Here is a 15,843-nt window from a genome sequence, read left to right on the forward strand (position 1 = left end):
TGAACTCAGTATGATTCTGACACCACACTCTCTTGTGATTTACATATTTTATGGACCTGGACAGAGAAGGGAAGGTCACATTTTGAAGCTCCAAGTGTCGTGGGATTGTCACTCTACGTCTACCTGCCATGGTGATCAGAGCTGAATCAAAACACCAGTGTATGAAGAGCTACATATTTTGTACTTCTGGTCCTGAAGGAGGGTCAATTTTTGTCTCTATTAAACAATAATATAGGACAACATTTCTGCAAAACAGATACATTACGTTGTTCTTTTTATGCAAAAAGCCAAAGAGTTACTCATCTCTTGAAAACGTTTATCATCCTTATATATGTAATGCAGTGCTTGGTTATAATTTGAGGAAAGGATTTATGGCCACTTAAACAAGCAAATATAGTGCAAAAATAAAAAAATAATGGAAAGGTTTAGCTTATTTGCTTCACTGGCTGTGGATCTAGCCACAATATAAGCTTTTCCATGATATACAATCTCTCAAATTCCTTCCTATTGATTTAGAAAGCAGCATTAAATGCAGTAAGATTAGATTCATATCCCTGAATAGCTTCAGCTTTCTAAACTGACAAACACACCATTTAAGCCCCCTTTTTAAAATATCGACATATTTGTGTAATATGTCACAACATTTATTTTGTGGCCCAAGATTTCTAGAGCTACAAAGTAAAGGTTAACAAACAGTAAAATAAATCAGAACTGTAAATGTGTCAAAGGATCACTGCCTTCACAGTAACAAAACATAATTCCAAGAACGTCAATACAATTTTTAAAAGAACATTGCTTTGGATTCTAAGACTTTTCTTTTGTAATGCCACAGAATTTATTGTTATGAAACAAGGCTTTTCTCCTTTCCCCTTCTATCTGCAGTATTCCAAGCATCCTGAAAATCTATTTCTGGGGTTGGGGAACTCTTGGAAATGAGTAGTGAGGACTAAAACAATGGGAGGATTGGCAGCAATTATCCCCTTATGTCAGTTCTGCACAACATGTGGCCCACTGAATCCGTATATCCTTGCTGCTTCCCAATAACCATGCTGCTTTCAATGCTGCTTCCCAATAACCATGTGATCTCAACCAATTTGGATCATGATGTAGAAAAGGACTCTTTTGTTGACAATTAAACTTTACAGACATGCAAACTAACAGAAAATGATGTATTTTTAATTTTTTTTCTGAAACAGAGAGTCTGGTATCCAGAGTTACTACTATCACTTCTTGTGGAGTGACCCCCCTCCCATTTATATGCTTTTTCTGAGTTCATGATTATTCAGCACTTTGTTGCCCTGCTACTTATGTGTGTACATTAGCTCTGTCCTTTAAAACACAAGCCTGGAACTAGCTTCTTCCAACTGCTTCTGCTGCTTAGCAACACAGTGTGAATGAGCTCCACCTCCTACTATGGAACATGATGGCCTGAAATAGCATTTGACAATTTCTCTCTGGGTAGGTAACTCTTTTTTCAACCAATTTTACTCTTTATTCTCTTCTGAATTGTGGCTGCCGCTTGGTCTGGTTTCCCCCCCCCCCCCCTATTTTTCTGTTTGTAATGTTGACCTTCTAAAGGGATCTGAGAATCTTCAGAATAGCTATCACTAGTAGTAATAAATATTCTTTTCAACATCTCATAGTTATCCCAGAAGTTTGTTGTTTTGTCTTTAACTCACTTCAGATTTTAATTTAGCCGAGAAGCAGTCAGGAAGGCAATTTACTCACTCTATTTTTCCATGCATGTTGTCTGTGGGGTATTTTTTTGTTTGTTTTGCAAACTGTGCAATCATATGCACAATGATTGAATATATACCTTCAATCGTTTGAAGCAAGGCACCTCCTCTATACCACCAATCTGCACAGCATGTTCTATTTCCATTGGTACTACTGTATTTTTCCAGTTCTAAGATGGACAGGTTGCTTACCTGTAACCATGTTTCTTCGAGTGTACTCTGTGAATTCACACTAATGGAGAGGCTGCGCCTGCGCAGGTCCCAACGGAAACTCTTCCCAAGCTGAAGTTTAAATTTTGGCGGTAGCCACGCCCCTCCGTTCCCGGAGGGCATATAAGGCAGCCCTCGGCGTCTCCTCCCCAGTTCCTACGCCGCAAAGGCAACGAGAAAGGAAGAGGGTTTGCCAGAGGGGAAGGAAGGGCGGGCTTGTGTGAATTCACAGAGTACACTCGAAGAAACATGGTTACAGGTAAGCAACCTGTCCTTTTTCTTCGTGTACTCTGTGAATGCACACTAATGGAGACTAGCAAGCTTAGGTCTCGGAGGCGGGCTAAGCAAACCCTGACAACGAGAAAACTGTCCAAACATATGTTTATTAAACATGAAAACATCAAAAAACCCTGGTCCAAGGACCCATTAAGGTATTGCATCAAACACACGCCAAACACCGAGAGCAGTTCGGTAAGGCATGACATAACCCTTTAAGAGCACATGTGAAAAAAACAGGAAAACATCATTCCCCTAAGGGGGAAGGCAGTAGCAATAAGGCACGGATCATCAGGAGAGTAGTGCAAACATGTACCAAACAGGAAAAAACAACAAGAGGGTCGCATGAGAAAAAAGCACCCACATAGAAGTCATAAATGCAGAAGGTTAGGACAAGCATGAGGATAAAACCGCCCTAGCAAAGGCGGCATCTTTCAAAGTTTTTTGGTCTAACCTGTAGTGAGACACAAATGTAAGGGGGTTAGACCAGATCGCTGCCTTGCAGATGGAGTCCAGGGAAATGCCCCTTAGGAAGGCAGTCGACGTGGAGAGACCTCTCGTCGAACGCGGGCGAACCGACGGGGGAGGAGGTCTTTTGGCTAGTTCATAGGCCAGTTCAATGGCCTGAGCAATCCAGTGTGAGAGTCTTTGAGAAGAAATAGGATTGCCCAGTTTATCTGGGGCATGGGCCACAAAAAGTTTTGGGGTCTTTCGAATGTCCTTAGTACGGTCCCGGTAGAACAGAAGTGCTCTACGCACATCAAGGAGGTGCAGTCTCCGCTCAAGGGGAGACGAGGGGTCTGGGAAGAAAGCGGGAAGGACAATGTCCTGGTTAAGGTGAAAAGCAGAGACCACCTTGGGAAGGAAGGTGATGTCCGGACGGAGAACGGCGCGGTCGTGATGAAAGCGGAGGTAGGGTTCATCGACCCGAAGGGCCGCCAGCTCCGAGGGTCTGCGCGCTGAGGTTATGGCCACCAAGAAGGCAACTTTCCAAGAAAGGAGACGTAGGTCGGTCGAAGCCAGCGGTTCAAAGGGAGAGGCAGTAAGCTGAGAAAGTACAAGCTCGAGGTTCCACCCTGGAGTAGGAGGTTGAGTCGGAGGGCAGATGTTGTTGTATCCTTTCAAGAAGGTCTTGACAAGGTGGTCGGAGAATAGAGATGGTCTACCATGTTGTTGAAAACACCAGGATAGAGCGGCCAGGTAAGATTTCATAGAAGCAAGAGAAAGTTTTTGGTCTGCCAGAGACATAAGGAAGTCCAGCACAGTCGGTACCGAGGTTGGAAAAACAGTAATTCCTCGGGAGCGAAGAAAGGAGCGAAAGCGAGAGACTTTATAAGTGTAGGCCCTGGTTGTAGCCGGTTTGTGAGCTGCGCGGAGGACCTCCTGTAGGTTTTGCGGGAGGGAGGTCAGGCGAGAATCCTCCAAGCAGTGAGATGTAGAGAGGGGAGATCCGGGTGGAGGATCTGGCCGTTCTCCCTGGATAAGAGGTGTGGCAGAAGAGGTAGAGTGAAGAAGGTCGCCTTGGAGAGATGAAGAAGAGCCGGGAACCAAGATTGGCGAGGCCAGGCTGGAGCTATCAGGATCGCCGACGTAGGTACCGACCGGAGTTTTTGCAGGACCTTCGGTATCAGAGGAAAGGGCGGAAAGAGATAGATCGGTTCCGCCGACCAGTCCAGAAGAAAGGCGTCTCCCAGGCAGCCTGGAGAGGAGGACGGGGGGAGTCTTGCCCCGTATCGGGGCAGCTGAGCGTTCTCGGGAGAAGCGAAAAGGTCTAGAGTGGGGAAGCCCCATTTGAGAAAAAGAGAGAGAAGAGTCTCGGGGTCGAGCATCCACTCGTGGGAGGAAGTCGTCATCCTGCTGAGGGCGTCTGCCAAGTTGTTCTGGATCCCGGGAAGGTGAATCGCCGAGATTTGGATGTTGCGGGCTATGCACCAATGCCACAGCTGGGAGGAGAGGAGCATCAGCTTCCTTGAACCCGTGCCACCCTGCTTGTTGATGTAAAAGACTGCTACCGTGTTGTCTGACTGAATGAGTACAGATGTCCGGGAGATCAGGCGTGAGAAGGCTCTCAGAGCCTTGAAGATAGCAAGGAGTTCGAGAAAGTTTATGTGATTTGCCTTCTCGGAGGGAGACCAAAGGCCCCGAACAGTGAGACCCTTCATGTGGGCTCCCCAGCCGAAGTTGGATGAGTCCGTGGTTATGGTAGTGGAGGGAGGAATCGGGTGGAACGGAAGACCCCTGCAAACGTTGGAGAGGGACTTCCACCAGAGAAGCGACCGACGAACGTGAGGCGGGACCGAGAGAAACCTCGAGTTGGGGTGGCGGAATGGCTTGAAAGTGTCTATGAACCACCTTTGAAGAGGCCGGAGATGAAGCCTGGCGAACGGGGTCGTGAAGACTGTGGAGGCCATATGGCCGAGCAGTACCTGGATGGATCGAGCCCGAACCCTCCGGTGGGTCTCGCAGAAAATGATTTGTTGGCGAAGAGCTAGAAACCTGTCGAACGGAAGGGAGACAGTTTGAGCAATTGAGTCGAACAGGGCACCGATGAAGCAGATTTTGTTCGACGGGGTGAGGTGAGATTTGTCGTGGTTTAATTGAAGACCGAGAGATTCTAGAAGACAGAGGGTGTAGTCGACGTGACGTCGGAGAAGGGCAGGGTCGGATTCGACCAGAAGCCAATCGTCTAGATATGGAAAGACTGTGATCCCTTGGAGCCGGAGGTGGGCAGCCACGACAGCGACGACTTTGGTAAAGACCCTTGGGGCCGTAGCGAGGCCAAAGGGTAAAACGGTGAACTGGTAGGTCTGGTCGAGAACTTTGAAAGAAAGGAAGCGCCTGTGGTTTTCTCGAATCGCCACGTGGAAATAGGCGTCTCGAAGGTCTATAGACACGAAGTAGTCTCCGCACTGAAGCATCGGGAGGATGGAGGCGATGGAGACCATCCTGAACTTGGTTGGACGTATGAAGACATTGAGCATGCGTAAGTCCAGAATTGGGCGGAGGCCCCCACCCCTCTTCGGGACCGTAAAGTATCTGGAGAAGAAGCCTTGAGGGTCCTGTACCGATGGAGAAGGCCGAATAGCCCCTTTGGCGAGAAGGGCGTCGACCTCTGCGAGAATTTCTTGAGAAGGGTTGGAGAGAAGGACTTGGCCCGTGGGCGGGAGTTCTTCGAATTCTAAGGCATAGCCTTCTTGGACAATTTTGAGAACCCAGGCATCTGAAGTAATAGATTTCCACCGGTGAAAGAAGGGAGCCAGGCGGTCTAGAAAGAGACCATGAGGTTGATTTGGTGAGAGGGAGGGGTGTGGAGGCATGAGATCTGCATCGGTACCGTAGAAAGAGTCTTTGGAAAGAGAGATGGCGTCAGGAACGCCGGAGAGGTTGAGCAGCAGTGGGGGTGGCTCGGCCGCGTTGTCTTTGTGGCTGAGCGGCCCGACGGGGTTGCTGGCGATTTTGGTTGTTTGATACCGAGGGACGCCGGAAGGATTGATGGCGGTAAGAAGGAGGCGGGAAGCGTCGAAAGCGTTGAGGAAACCACTTGGTGCGGTGAACCTGGGGTTGATCGCCGCATTTAGTGGCCAGAACTTTAAAATCGTGGTTGGTTTTTAGCTTGTCGTCGGTGCCAGAGTTAAAGAGGCCCATGGCGTCGAAGGGGAGGTCTTCGATGACCTGCCTCGAGGAGGAAGACAGACCGGAAGATCTCAGCCAGGCGTGGCGACGAATAGCAATGGCGTGGGCAATCATCTTGCCGGCCGTGTCGCCCGTATGCTTAGCCATCTGGATTTGATGATGCGCTAACGAATCGGCCTCTTGCTGGAGGGTGGACATGACGGACCGGTCTTCATCCGACAATTTAGAGAAGAAGGGCTGAGCTTTCTCCCAAAGGATCTGCTGGTATGCCCCCATACAGGCCCCATAGTTCGCCATTCTACAGAGTAGAAGAGCTCCGGAATAGAGCTTTCGACCGACCGCGTCGAACCTCTTGCCCTCTCTGTCTGCAGGGGTAGTGGATTCACGGCCGGAAGACTGAGAAGCTTTAACGACCATGGAGTTCGGGTCGGGATGGTGTTTAAGCCATTCTAAAGTGTCGTCATCTGTACGATACCAAGACTCGATTCTCTTCGAGGTAGGAGGGATCGAGGAAGGAGTCTTCCACGAAGATTGGATGACATCTAGGAGATAAGGCAAAAAAGGCAACAGCGTGGCTGGAGGGGCCTGGGCTTGGACCCGTTTGAAGACTGGATCAGTAACTGCCTTGGAAGTCTGTTTGATTTCTAGACCCAGGGCGTCGGCCATTCTAATCATTTGTTCGGAGAAAGCCCGAATGTTGTCGGTAGGCGAAGGAGGGTCCACCTCATAGGCGTCATGAGGAGGAGAGAGATCAAGGCCTAAGGATACTACCGAGGCCGAGAGAGCGGAATCAGGGCGATCTATATCGATCTCATCGTCCCCAGCCCCTTGAGGGGACTGGGGGGGAGATGACAACACAGTTTCTGGTGGCGGCAAAGCCTCAAGAGCAGAAGCCATCTGTAGCCGAGTATCCTTGGAGGCCGAGGCCTGGGCCGCTCGAGCCAGGCGAGTGGTCTGTCTACCCCGTTCCGGTGTCGAGGTCGGGGGAAAAAGCTGCTGGCGAGACTGACGATGGGAGACAGCAGGTCGAGGAGATGGCACCCTGACCACTGTCTGAGTGGAGTGGTGGGGTGAGTCCTGCAACTCGCCATCAGAAAGTTGCTGAGGAGAAGTTTGGCGAGGTCGCTGAGCAGGAGCGATCGGAGAGGACCTTCTAGAAGAAGTCGCCGAAGAAAGGACGTCCATCTTGGAGGAAGCAGAAGAGGAAGAGCGTTGGGTTGCCCTCTTCTTAGCGAGTGGTTGTTTTGATGGAACCCTCAGGGATTTTCCCGGCGTGGGAGGGACCATTGCTGAGTCGGATTGGGTCCGACGAGCTTCCTCGTGAGCCCTTTTAAGGGCGATCTTCATCGCAGAGGTCGACGGAGGAGCCCCAAGATGGGATCGGGCCGAAGATACGGAAGCCACCGAGCTCGATGTCGAGGAAGGGCCGACCCGGCCAGAACGCGTCGACACCGTAGCCGTGGTGAGTGTGCACGGTGGTTTAGCGGCCTTAGACGATCTGGAGGCTCTGGACGCCTTAGACGAGACCGAAGGGGCTTTAGCTGTTGAAGCCGACATCGAACCCGGATTAAGCGGCGGCTTCGTGCCCGAAGTCGACGGAGCGGGTTCAGGGGCAAGCGATTTTTCGTAGAGCGCCGCTCTAAGCCTCGCGGCTCTATTCTTTCTAGCCTGAGCCGTTAGGGCCAGGCAGAAGCGGCAGGTACCGACGACATGTGCCTCTCCGAGGCAGTAGAGGCACTTGGCGTGGCCGTCGGAATCAGGAATTTTAGCGGCACACTGAGTGCAGCGCTTGAAGCGAGTCGTAGACATGAGAATCCGAAGAGAACCTTGCGGCGGAAAAAAAGGAACTGGGGAGGAGACGCCGAGGGCTGCCTTATATGCCCTCCGGGAACGGAGGGGCGTGGCTACCGCCAAAATTTAAACTTCAGCTTGGGAAGTTTCCGTTGGGACCTGCGCAAGCGCAGCCTCTCCATTAGTGTGCATTCACAGAGTACACGAAGAAAAAACACCTTCCTCCCATATAGAACCATCTTTTAAAATTGCAGTGTCTCTTATGTATTTTTGTTGGCAGTGGTGATACCGAAATTAGGGTACATTTTACAATCAATCACATTTTACAATTTATGAAATACAGTATTTCTTGCTTTGCTTTCTTCTTTGATACTGGTCAGAGAAGGCATTTGCTTTTGAAACAAACACAATGTTGCATCCCTGAGTAACTTCTTGAGTAAACCAATCATTATAATAATCTGTGGGTTGCTGTGAGTTTTCCGTGTTGTATGGCCTTGTTCCAGAAGCATTCTCTCCTGACGTTTCGCCCACATCTATAGCACGCATCCTCAGAAGTTGTGAGGTCTGTTGGAAACTAGGCAAGTGGGGTTTATATATCTGTGGAAAGTCCAGGTTGGGAGAAAGAACTCTTGTCTGTTTGAGGCAAGTGTGAATGTTGCAAATGGCCAACTTGATTATAGTATCATAGAGTTGGAAGAGACCTCATGGGCCATCCAGTCCAAACTCCTACCAAGAAGGAGGAAAATCACATTCAAAGCACCCCCAACAAATGGGCATCCAGCCTCTGCTTAAAAGCCTCCAAAGAAGGAGCTTCCACCATACTCCGGGGCAGAGAATTCCACAGCTCTCAGTTAGGAAGTTCTTCCCAATGTTCAGGTGGAATCTCCTTTCCTGTAGTTTGAAGCCACTGTTCCACATCGTAGTCTCGAGCAGCAGACAACAAGCTTGTTCCTTCCTCCCTATGACTTCCCCTCACATATTTATACATGGCCCTCATCATGTCCCTTCTCAGCCTTCTCTTCTGCAGGCTAAACATGCCCAGCTCTTTAAGACGCTCCTCATAGGGCTTGTTCTCCAGACCCTTGATCATTTTAGTTGCCCTCCTCTGGACACCTTCCAGCTTATCAACATCTCCCTTCAATCGCAATGCCCAGAATTGGACACAGTATTCCAGGTGTGGTCTGACCAAGGCAAAATAGAGGGGTAGCATGATTTCCCTGGATCTAGACTCCTATTTATGCAGGCCAAAATCCCATTGGCTTTTTTTTGCCGCCGCATTACATTGTTGGCTCATGTTTAACTTGTTGTCCACGAGGACTCAAAGATCTTTTTCACATGTACTGTTGTCAAACCAGGCACCCCCCCATTCTCTATCTTTGCATTTCATTTTTTCTGTCTAAGTGGGATATCTTGCATTTGTCCTTGTTGAACTTCATTTTGTTAATTTCGGCCCATCTCTCTAATCTGTTAAGATCGTTTTGAATTGTGCTCCTGTCTTCTGGAGTATTAGCTATCCCTCCCAATTTGGTGTCGTCTGCAAACTAGATGAACATGCCTTCTAATTCTTCATCTAAGTCATTAATAAAGATGTTGAATCGGGCCCAGGACAGAACCCTGAGGCATTCCATTCATCACTTCTTTCCATGATGAAGAGGAATAACTGGTGAGCACCCTTTGGGTTGGTTCGCTTAACCAATTACAGATCCACCTATCCTTAGTTTTGCCTAACCCACATTTGACTAGCTTGTTTTCCAAAACGTCATGGGGGACCTAGTCAAAGGCCTTACTGAAATCCAGATACACTACATCCACGGCGTTCCCCACATCTACCCAACTTGTAGCTCTATCGAAAAATGAAATCAGATTAGTCTGGCATGATTTTTGTTTTTGATAAATCCGTGTTGACTATTAGCAATGACCGCATTTGTTTCTAAGTGTTTGCAGACCACTTCCTTAATTATCTTTTCCAGAATCTTGCCTAGTATTGACATGAGGCTGACCGGACAGTAATTGTTTGGGTTGTCCCTTTTTCCCTTCTTAAAGATAGGGACCACATTTGCCCTCCTCCAATCTGCTGGGACTTCTCCCGTTCTCCAAGAACTCTCAAAGATGATTGCCAGTGGTTCCAAAATAACTTCTGCTAGTTCCTTCAATACTCTTGGGTGTAGTTGATCCGGCTGTGGCGACTTGAATTCTTTTAGAGCAGCCAGGTATTCCTGGCTTGTTTCCCTATTTGGGGTTGGATTTCCCCCAATCCTTCATCCACTCCATGTTGATGAGGTTGAGGGTGGCTTTCTTTTTGTGAGAAGACCAAGACAAAGAAGGCATGAAGTAGTTCTGCTTTTTCCCTATCCCCTGTCAGCATTACCCCATCTTCTCCTCGCAGAGGCCATATCGCCTCCTCCTTCTTCCTTTTTCCTACCAATATAAGCAAAGAAGCCTTTTTTATTGTTTTTAATGTCTCTGGCAAGCCTGGGCTCATTTTCCCTTTAGCCTTGCAAATTTTTTCCCTACAGGAGTTGGCTATTTGTTTGAATTCTTCTTTGGTGATTTCTCACCTTTTCCACTTCTTGTGCATGTCTCTTTTGAGTCTTAGCCCAGTTAGTTCTTTGGACATCCATTCAGGCTTCTTTGCACTTGTCTTATTTTTATTCTTTGTTGGCACTCTTTGCATTTGTGCCTTGAGTATTTCACTTTTGAAAAACTCCCATCTACCCTTAACTCCCTTGTCTTTCAGCATTGGCGTCCATGGAATGCCGCTCAGTATTTCCTTCCTTTTTTGGAAGTCAGCTCTCCTAAAGTCCAGAATACGGGTTTGACTTGTGTTAGTTTCGGCCTTCCTCTGTATCGCAAACTGCAGGAGCACATGGTCACTTGCTCCAAGAATCTGACCACTTCAACTGCATTGATCAGGTCCTCCACGTTTGTTAGGATGAGATCGAGAGTAGCCGATCCCCTTGTTGCCTCTTCTACCGTCTGGACCATAACATTGTCTGCAAGGCAAGCAAGAAATTCGTTGGACTTTGTACTCTTTGCCGAGTTTGTTCAGCAGATATTAGGATAGTTGAAATTGCTCATGACTACTATATATCTTCTTTGTGCCTGTTTGGTCAACTGCTGACAGAAGGCTTCATCAAGTTCTTCATCCTGGCTTGGAGGTCTGTAGTAGACACCCACTATGAGATTTTTTGAGTCCCGGTTCCCTTGATTCTTTCAAGCTGGTTTCTCAGATTGTAGTCTTGTATCTCTTCTGCAACATAAATGTTTTTGACATATATGGCTACTCCCCCTCCTCTCCACTTTGTTCTGTTTCTGTTTCCCCAAGTGAAAGAGGTTATAGCCCTCAATGGCTACATTCTAGTGATGGGAGTCATCCCACCACGTTTCAGTGATGCCTATGACATCGTAACTGTGGTGTTGTGCTAATAGTTGGAGTTCATCTTGTTTATTTCCCATGCTCTGAGCATTAGTGTAAAGACATGTAAGCCCCTGGGATATTTCATTTACTGAGCTGGTGGTGTGCTACTGAACATACAAAGTTACCTCTACTTATATCTACCAGTAACTGCCTTAAGCAATTGGGAGGAAAGGGCTGACTCTCTCTGTTCTACCGTTGCCCTGCTCCTTCTGTTTTACTGCCCCTCATTTCCTGGGTTACAGCAAATCTTTCAATCAAGCCTTATGCTAGCATTTCAGCTTCTTGTTCTTATTGCTTTAATACACTGCGCAACCCAACCCACCCCACCTCCCTACTGGCAAACGTTCAATTCCAATATGGCGGCTCAAAGCAACAGTTGGTGTTTTTCCTCCTTGTTTTGCTAAAGTTCCTGACTCTTTCTAAGAAGGTAACTCTGATTTCTTTTATTTTGTCCCACTTTTTTAAAGAACCTTCTGGACTGCTATCACTAGTGGTAATAAATACTCTTTTTAAGACTTTGTCATTGCTGTTCTCAGAAGCATGCCAGTCTGCAGCCACCTGAGGACGTTAATTTAATATCATAGCTGCGCCCACGATGGGCTTGACAGGAGCCAATTATACTAAATCTCTCAGTATCTCTTATGAAACTTGCTTTTTTCTTTTCCTGACAGAGAAGACTAATATTATTATTAATTTTATTTATACTCCGCTTTTTTCCTCGTGGTGGTTAACAATCCTACACTAGACAAGTTTAAAAGGTACAATACAAAAGTTTAAAAAACAAATAGTAATACTGTAGCAAAAACAGAATTAAAATACAATAAATACACTTAAAATGGCATTTAAAACCCATAGCTCCTCCCCCTACTTCCTCAAAGCCTGCCCCTTATCCTTCCCCAAGTCCCTGTTGGCAGATGAAGGTCTTCACCTGCCTGTGGAAGGGCTCTAAATTTTGGAACTCCTGCTACATATACACATGGAATAATCCAATAGTTTGCTGATTGCCCCTCCCTACCATCCAGAGAATAATGTTTCAATAAATGAGCTTTTAGTAGTTTGGTTTGGAAATCTAGTGGAAAACATAGTGACTGGACTAGCACTGATATGATGCATGTCCATATCCTAAACTGTTTAGGATCCTATATAGTTAACAGATCTCTTCGTACCTGTATGAATTTTTGTAAGTACTTCCTAAAGGCAAATCTAAACATCTCTGCAGAGTATTGATTAGGGCAGCTTCCACAGGTATACTGTTTTTCTGGGTATTCCCTCTCCCAGCCCTAGGAACCATAAGGAAAGGAAAGGTCTCCCCCTTCCTGTGATCACTATAACTTCTCCAACGCAAATGCAATAGGGTATGTAATCTCCACTTGTTGGTATAATTCCTTGTCTCAGACCTCGAATGAGAAGACTTGGCACCTTTTTCTATGTCTAGTAGATGCAGATGTAAAGGGAATTCTGTGTATTTATGACAACCAGATATATACTACCTGCATTTACTTTTTGGCTCAAGGGGCATAAGAGAACATTTCCTATTTTTATTTCTATCAATATAGTTTTTTAAGCATCAGGAATTTTATTTTACTTTTATGCAATCAGGAACCTAGTTAGTCTAGGCTGGGCATGAATGGATCAGGCCCTCTAGAATAAAACATTAGGCATTCAATATTATACCATCTTGGACCAATACATATAAACATACAATGACACAGAATACAGATGCAACACTTCCCTCTTGAAAGGTTAATCTGCACTTTAATCATTTTCACATATGGCTATGCTACTGTGTCTCCAGTAATCCAACAGAAAAGAAGCATTCATATAGTTCACTTGCTGTAATCCTCAATATTAAAAAAGAGGGTCAGGAGAATATCATCCAATATCAAGTGACCTATTTTTTTCACTAGACTACATATTTTAGAAACACTGTTCCAGAATTAATGGAACGCAACATCCTCTTGTAGTTTTTCTTCATTTTATAATCGGAATAGACATGCCAAACTAATTTTAAACATTTTTGCTTCTCTTTAATATCTTTTATAAATACAGTGTAGTAAATATTATGTGACAACGGTAATTCAGATTATATTTTTCCCATTTTAGTATGGGTTTGGATCTATACTAGTATTTTGATAATCTATGTATTACAAGGCTTGTATTTTATGCAAATCTAAATTGTACTGCAAATGTTACTTAGATGTTATTTACAACTCTCTATATTGAGAAGTGCAATATAATTGATTTAACAGCTGACAACAACAGCAAAACAAGACTGGTTACAACAATAGTCATTATAATTTGTATACACTGTTACAGAGGAAAGTGTGATTTGCCATTCTCTAAAATCAAATACCGATCGTTGTTGTTGTTGTTGTTACAGTATTATTACAGTATTATTATTACTTTAGAAATGCTAGTAGCAGCACCATTTATTTATGTAACACCATCAAACGTACATTAAACATACAACCAAAACAAATGAGTCCTGGAAAAGGAATACATCTAAAATATACGTGTATGTATACACATACACACACAGAGGAGAAGGTACAGATAGTCAGATATTCATTTGTTCAAATATATGTATCTGATCAGTACAGATATAGTGACATGTACAAAATTACAGATATACTGATCTGTGACTATGTGTTTAATCTTATACCTATGCTCTTACAAAGGCAACAACAATGATGAGAAGTGTACAATTCTCCTGTTCTTGCTGTTGAAGTACAACTCTCAAGACTTTATATGTTGGGTAGGGCTGCTGAAGGGCTGCACAATTCCCACCTCTAGATTAGAGACTGGCTCTGTTTTTGTGTAAATGCTGGGATCCAGAAAAGTTAATTTTGTGAATGGGCACCAAGATGCATAATTATAATTCAAGTAAAATCCATCCAAGTGGGCAACATGCAAGGATTCATTTTTTTCCTATTACATGTTTCAAACTTTAAACAAACTTTTGACAGAATCACCACCATCCCAAGTTTCATTCTCATGATACCATGGTAATTTTCTAGAACATGGTTATCATGATAGTTGACTCAAATGTACTCGATATAATTCTCTGCACCATAATTTCTACTTTGGCATGGTTATTTGAAAACCATTATAATAGTCAATGGAAAATCGAATAAGTGATCACTATGGATAAAATTAATTAAATATTGGGCCAGCAACTGGAACATTTCATACAGAATCCTTATCTAAGATACCTTAGTTTCTTATTCCAGAAGTTTAGCCATGTCTAAATATTTGAAAGGATATCATATTGAGGAGAGAGCAAACTGGTCTTCTCCCATTTCAGAGACTAAGACACAGAGCAACAGAGACAAACTGCAGGACAAAATATGCCATGTAAACATGAGAAAGAACGTCCTCATGGTGAGAGCTGTTCGACAATGGAATATGGTGCCTCAAGATGCGGTGGAGTCACCTTCTCTGGAGGTTCTTCAACAGAGGTTGGATGGCTGTGTGTGCTTTGATTGCGTATTCCTACCTGGCAGAGAGTTGGACTAGATGGCCCTTGTGGTCTCTTGCAACTGTTTGATTGTAACATCTAATTCTCTCATCTTCAAAAGTCTTAGTGCTAAACTATTTATATTGACTGACCCAATCCTCAGCAAAATTACTATTGTGTTTAAAACATTCCCTTTCTTAGAGAAAGATGAGCCATCTAACAGAATGCTTGTGTAATGAAAAGCTATCATCATAAATTATTCTGAACTACATTTACAGACTACCACAATCATTCATCATGGTAAATTAAGAGAGGAAGCTACTGAATACACCCTGATTAGAAGGAAACCAAATAAAAGAAACTGCACACTAAGAGTTGTATCAGCCAGTATTATTTTTTCCAGCTTTGATTCACATGTGAATGTAAATGAATGCTGAATGGTTACTATTTTGCATGAAATTCCAGAGTTTTACATTCAAGTCTTGAAAAACTAAACAATTGGGAGCTATTAGTGATTGCTGCCCTCTAGCTCAAAACAGCAGATGCTTTCACCCATTTATAACAAAATGTATTGCCACACACTGCCAAGTAGTTCTTGTATTGTTAAGTCACTAAAATGAGCGACTGGTTCATTTCTGGGTGGCCTGGGAATAACCCTACCATAGTGAGTCGTTTCTCTGGGTCATCCAGAATGTAGTTATTTGCTTCACACTAGGAATTAACACACACACTTATGGCAGCAAGTCTCAAAGGAAATGGCTGCCCTTGCTTCTTGATCTTAAAGACTGTAAGTCTCTGCAAATTTTCCCTGACAAGAATATGTAATGATTACACAACTGGTCTAAAAAGTATAGATTTCCTCCAACAAAAGCTATAGCTCAACTATGCATTAGATAATGAAGTTATTTATAATAAATACCTTGATTTCAAGAGCGGTTGTGTCACCCATTTCTTTAGCCTTCGTCTTCCAAATGAGGTTTTTGTATGATCCAGGATCCAGAACAGGCTGCCGTTACTTTTCATATCACTCTATGAAAATAACATCCGTTTATTAATTAAATGTAAAAGGATAAGTTCAAAAGAAATTATACATAATACAAACAACTGAAAAGTTTGAATCTTTAAATATATATATATATATATATTTAGATAAAGGAATCAGTTATGGATGCAAGAGATAAACAGTTGAAACATGAAATCGTGAAAGAAGATGTAGGTGAATGACATATGCCTCCAGTTTCTGATTACTTGTATCTTGTCTATTAGTTCTTCTGATTTTTCAAAACCTCTGCTTTTGTATTGGCAACCTGATCTAGAAATAT

The 15,843-nt window shown here is 44.5% G+C and overlaps 1 protein-coding gene and 1 long non-coding RNA gene across 8 annotated transcripts in view; one reads left to right on the forward strand and one right to left on the reverse strand.

Moving 5' to 3' along the window:
* Positions 1-15,843, reverse strand: part of msh3 (mutS homolog 3) — an 83,118-nt gene that overhangs the window by 28,850 nt on the left and 38,425 nt on the right. For all 7 annotated transcript variants that reach the window (XR_010003556.1, XM_062972291.1, XM_062972296.1 and 4 more), the window contains one exon: positions 15,441-15,550. Coding sequence is in view for 6 of the 7 variants with exons in the window: in XM_062972291.1 (XP_062828361.1) it covers positions 15,441-15,550 (110 nt within the window). In the remaining variant the exon portion in view is untranslated. The remainder of the gene's footprint in view (positions 1-15,440; positions 15,551-15,843) is intronic.
* Positions 1,124-15,451, forward strand: LOC134296722 (uncharacterized). The gene is made up of 2 exons (XR_010003558.1): positions 1,124-1,458; positions 14,369-15,451. It is a non-coding gene; the product is annotated as an uncharacterized LOC134296722 (long non-coding RNA).

The sequence above is a fragment of the Anolis carolinensis genome, chromosome 2 (genome assembly GCF_035594765.1).
Source record: "Anolis carolinensis isolate JA03-04 chromosome 2, rAnoCar3.1.pri, whole genome shotgun sequence".
NCBI lineage: Eukaryota > Metazoa > Chordata > Lepidosauria > Squamata > Dactyloidae > Anolis > Anolis carolinensis.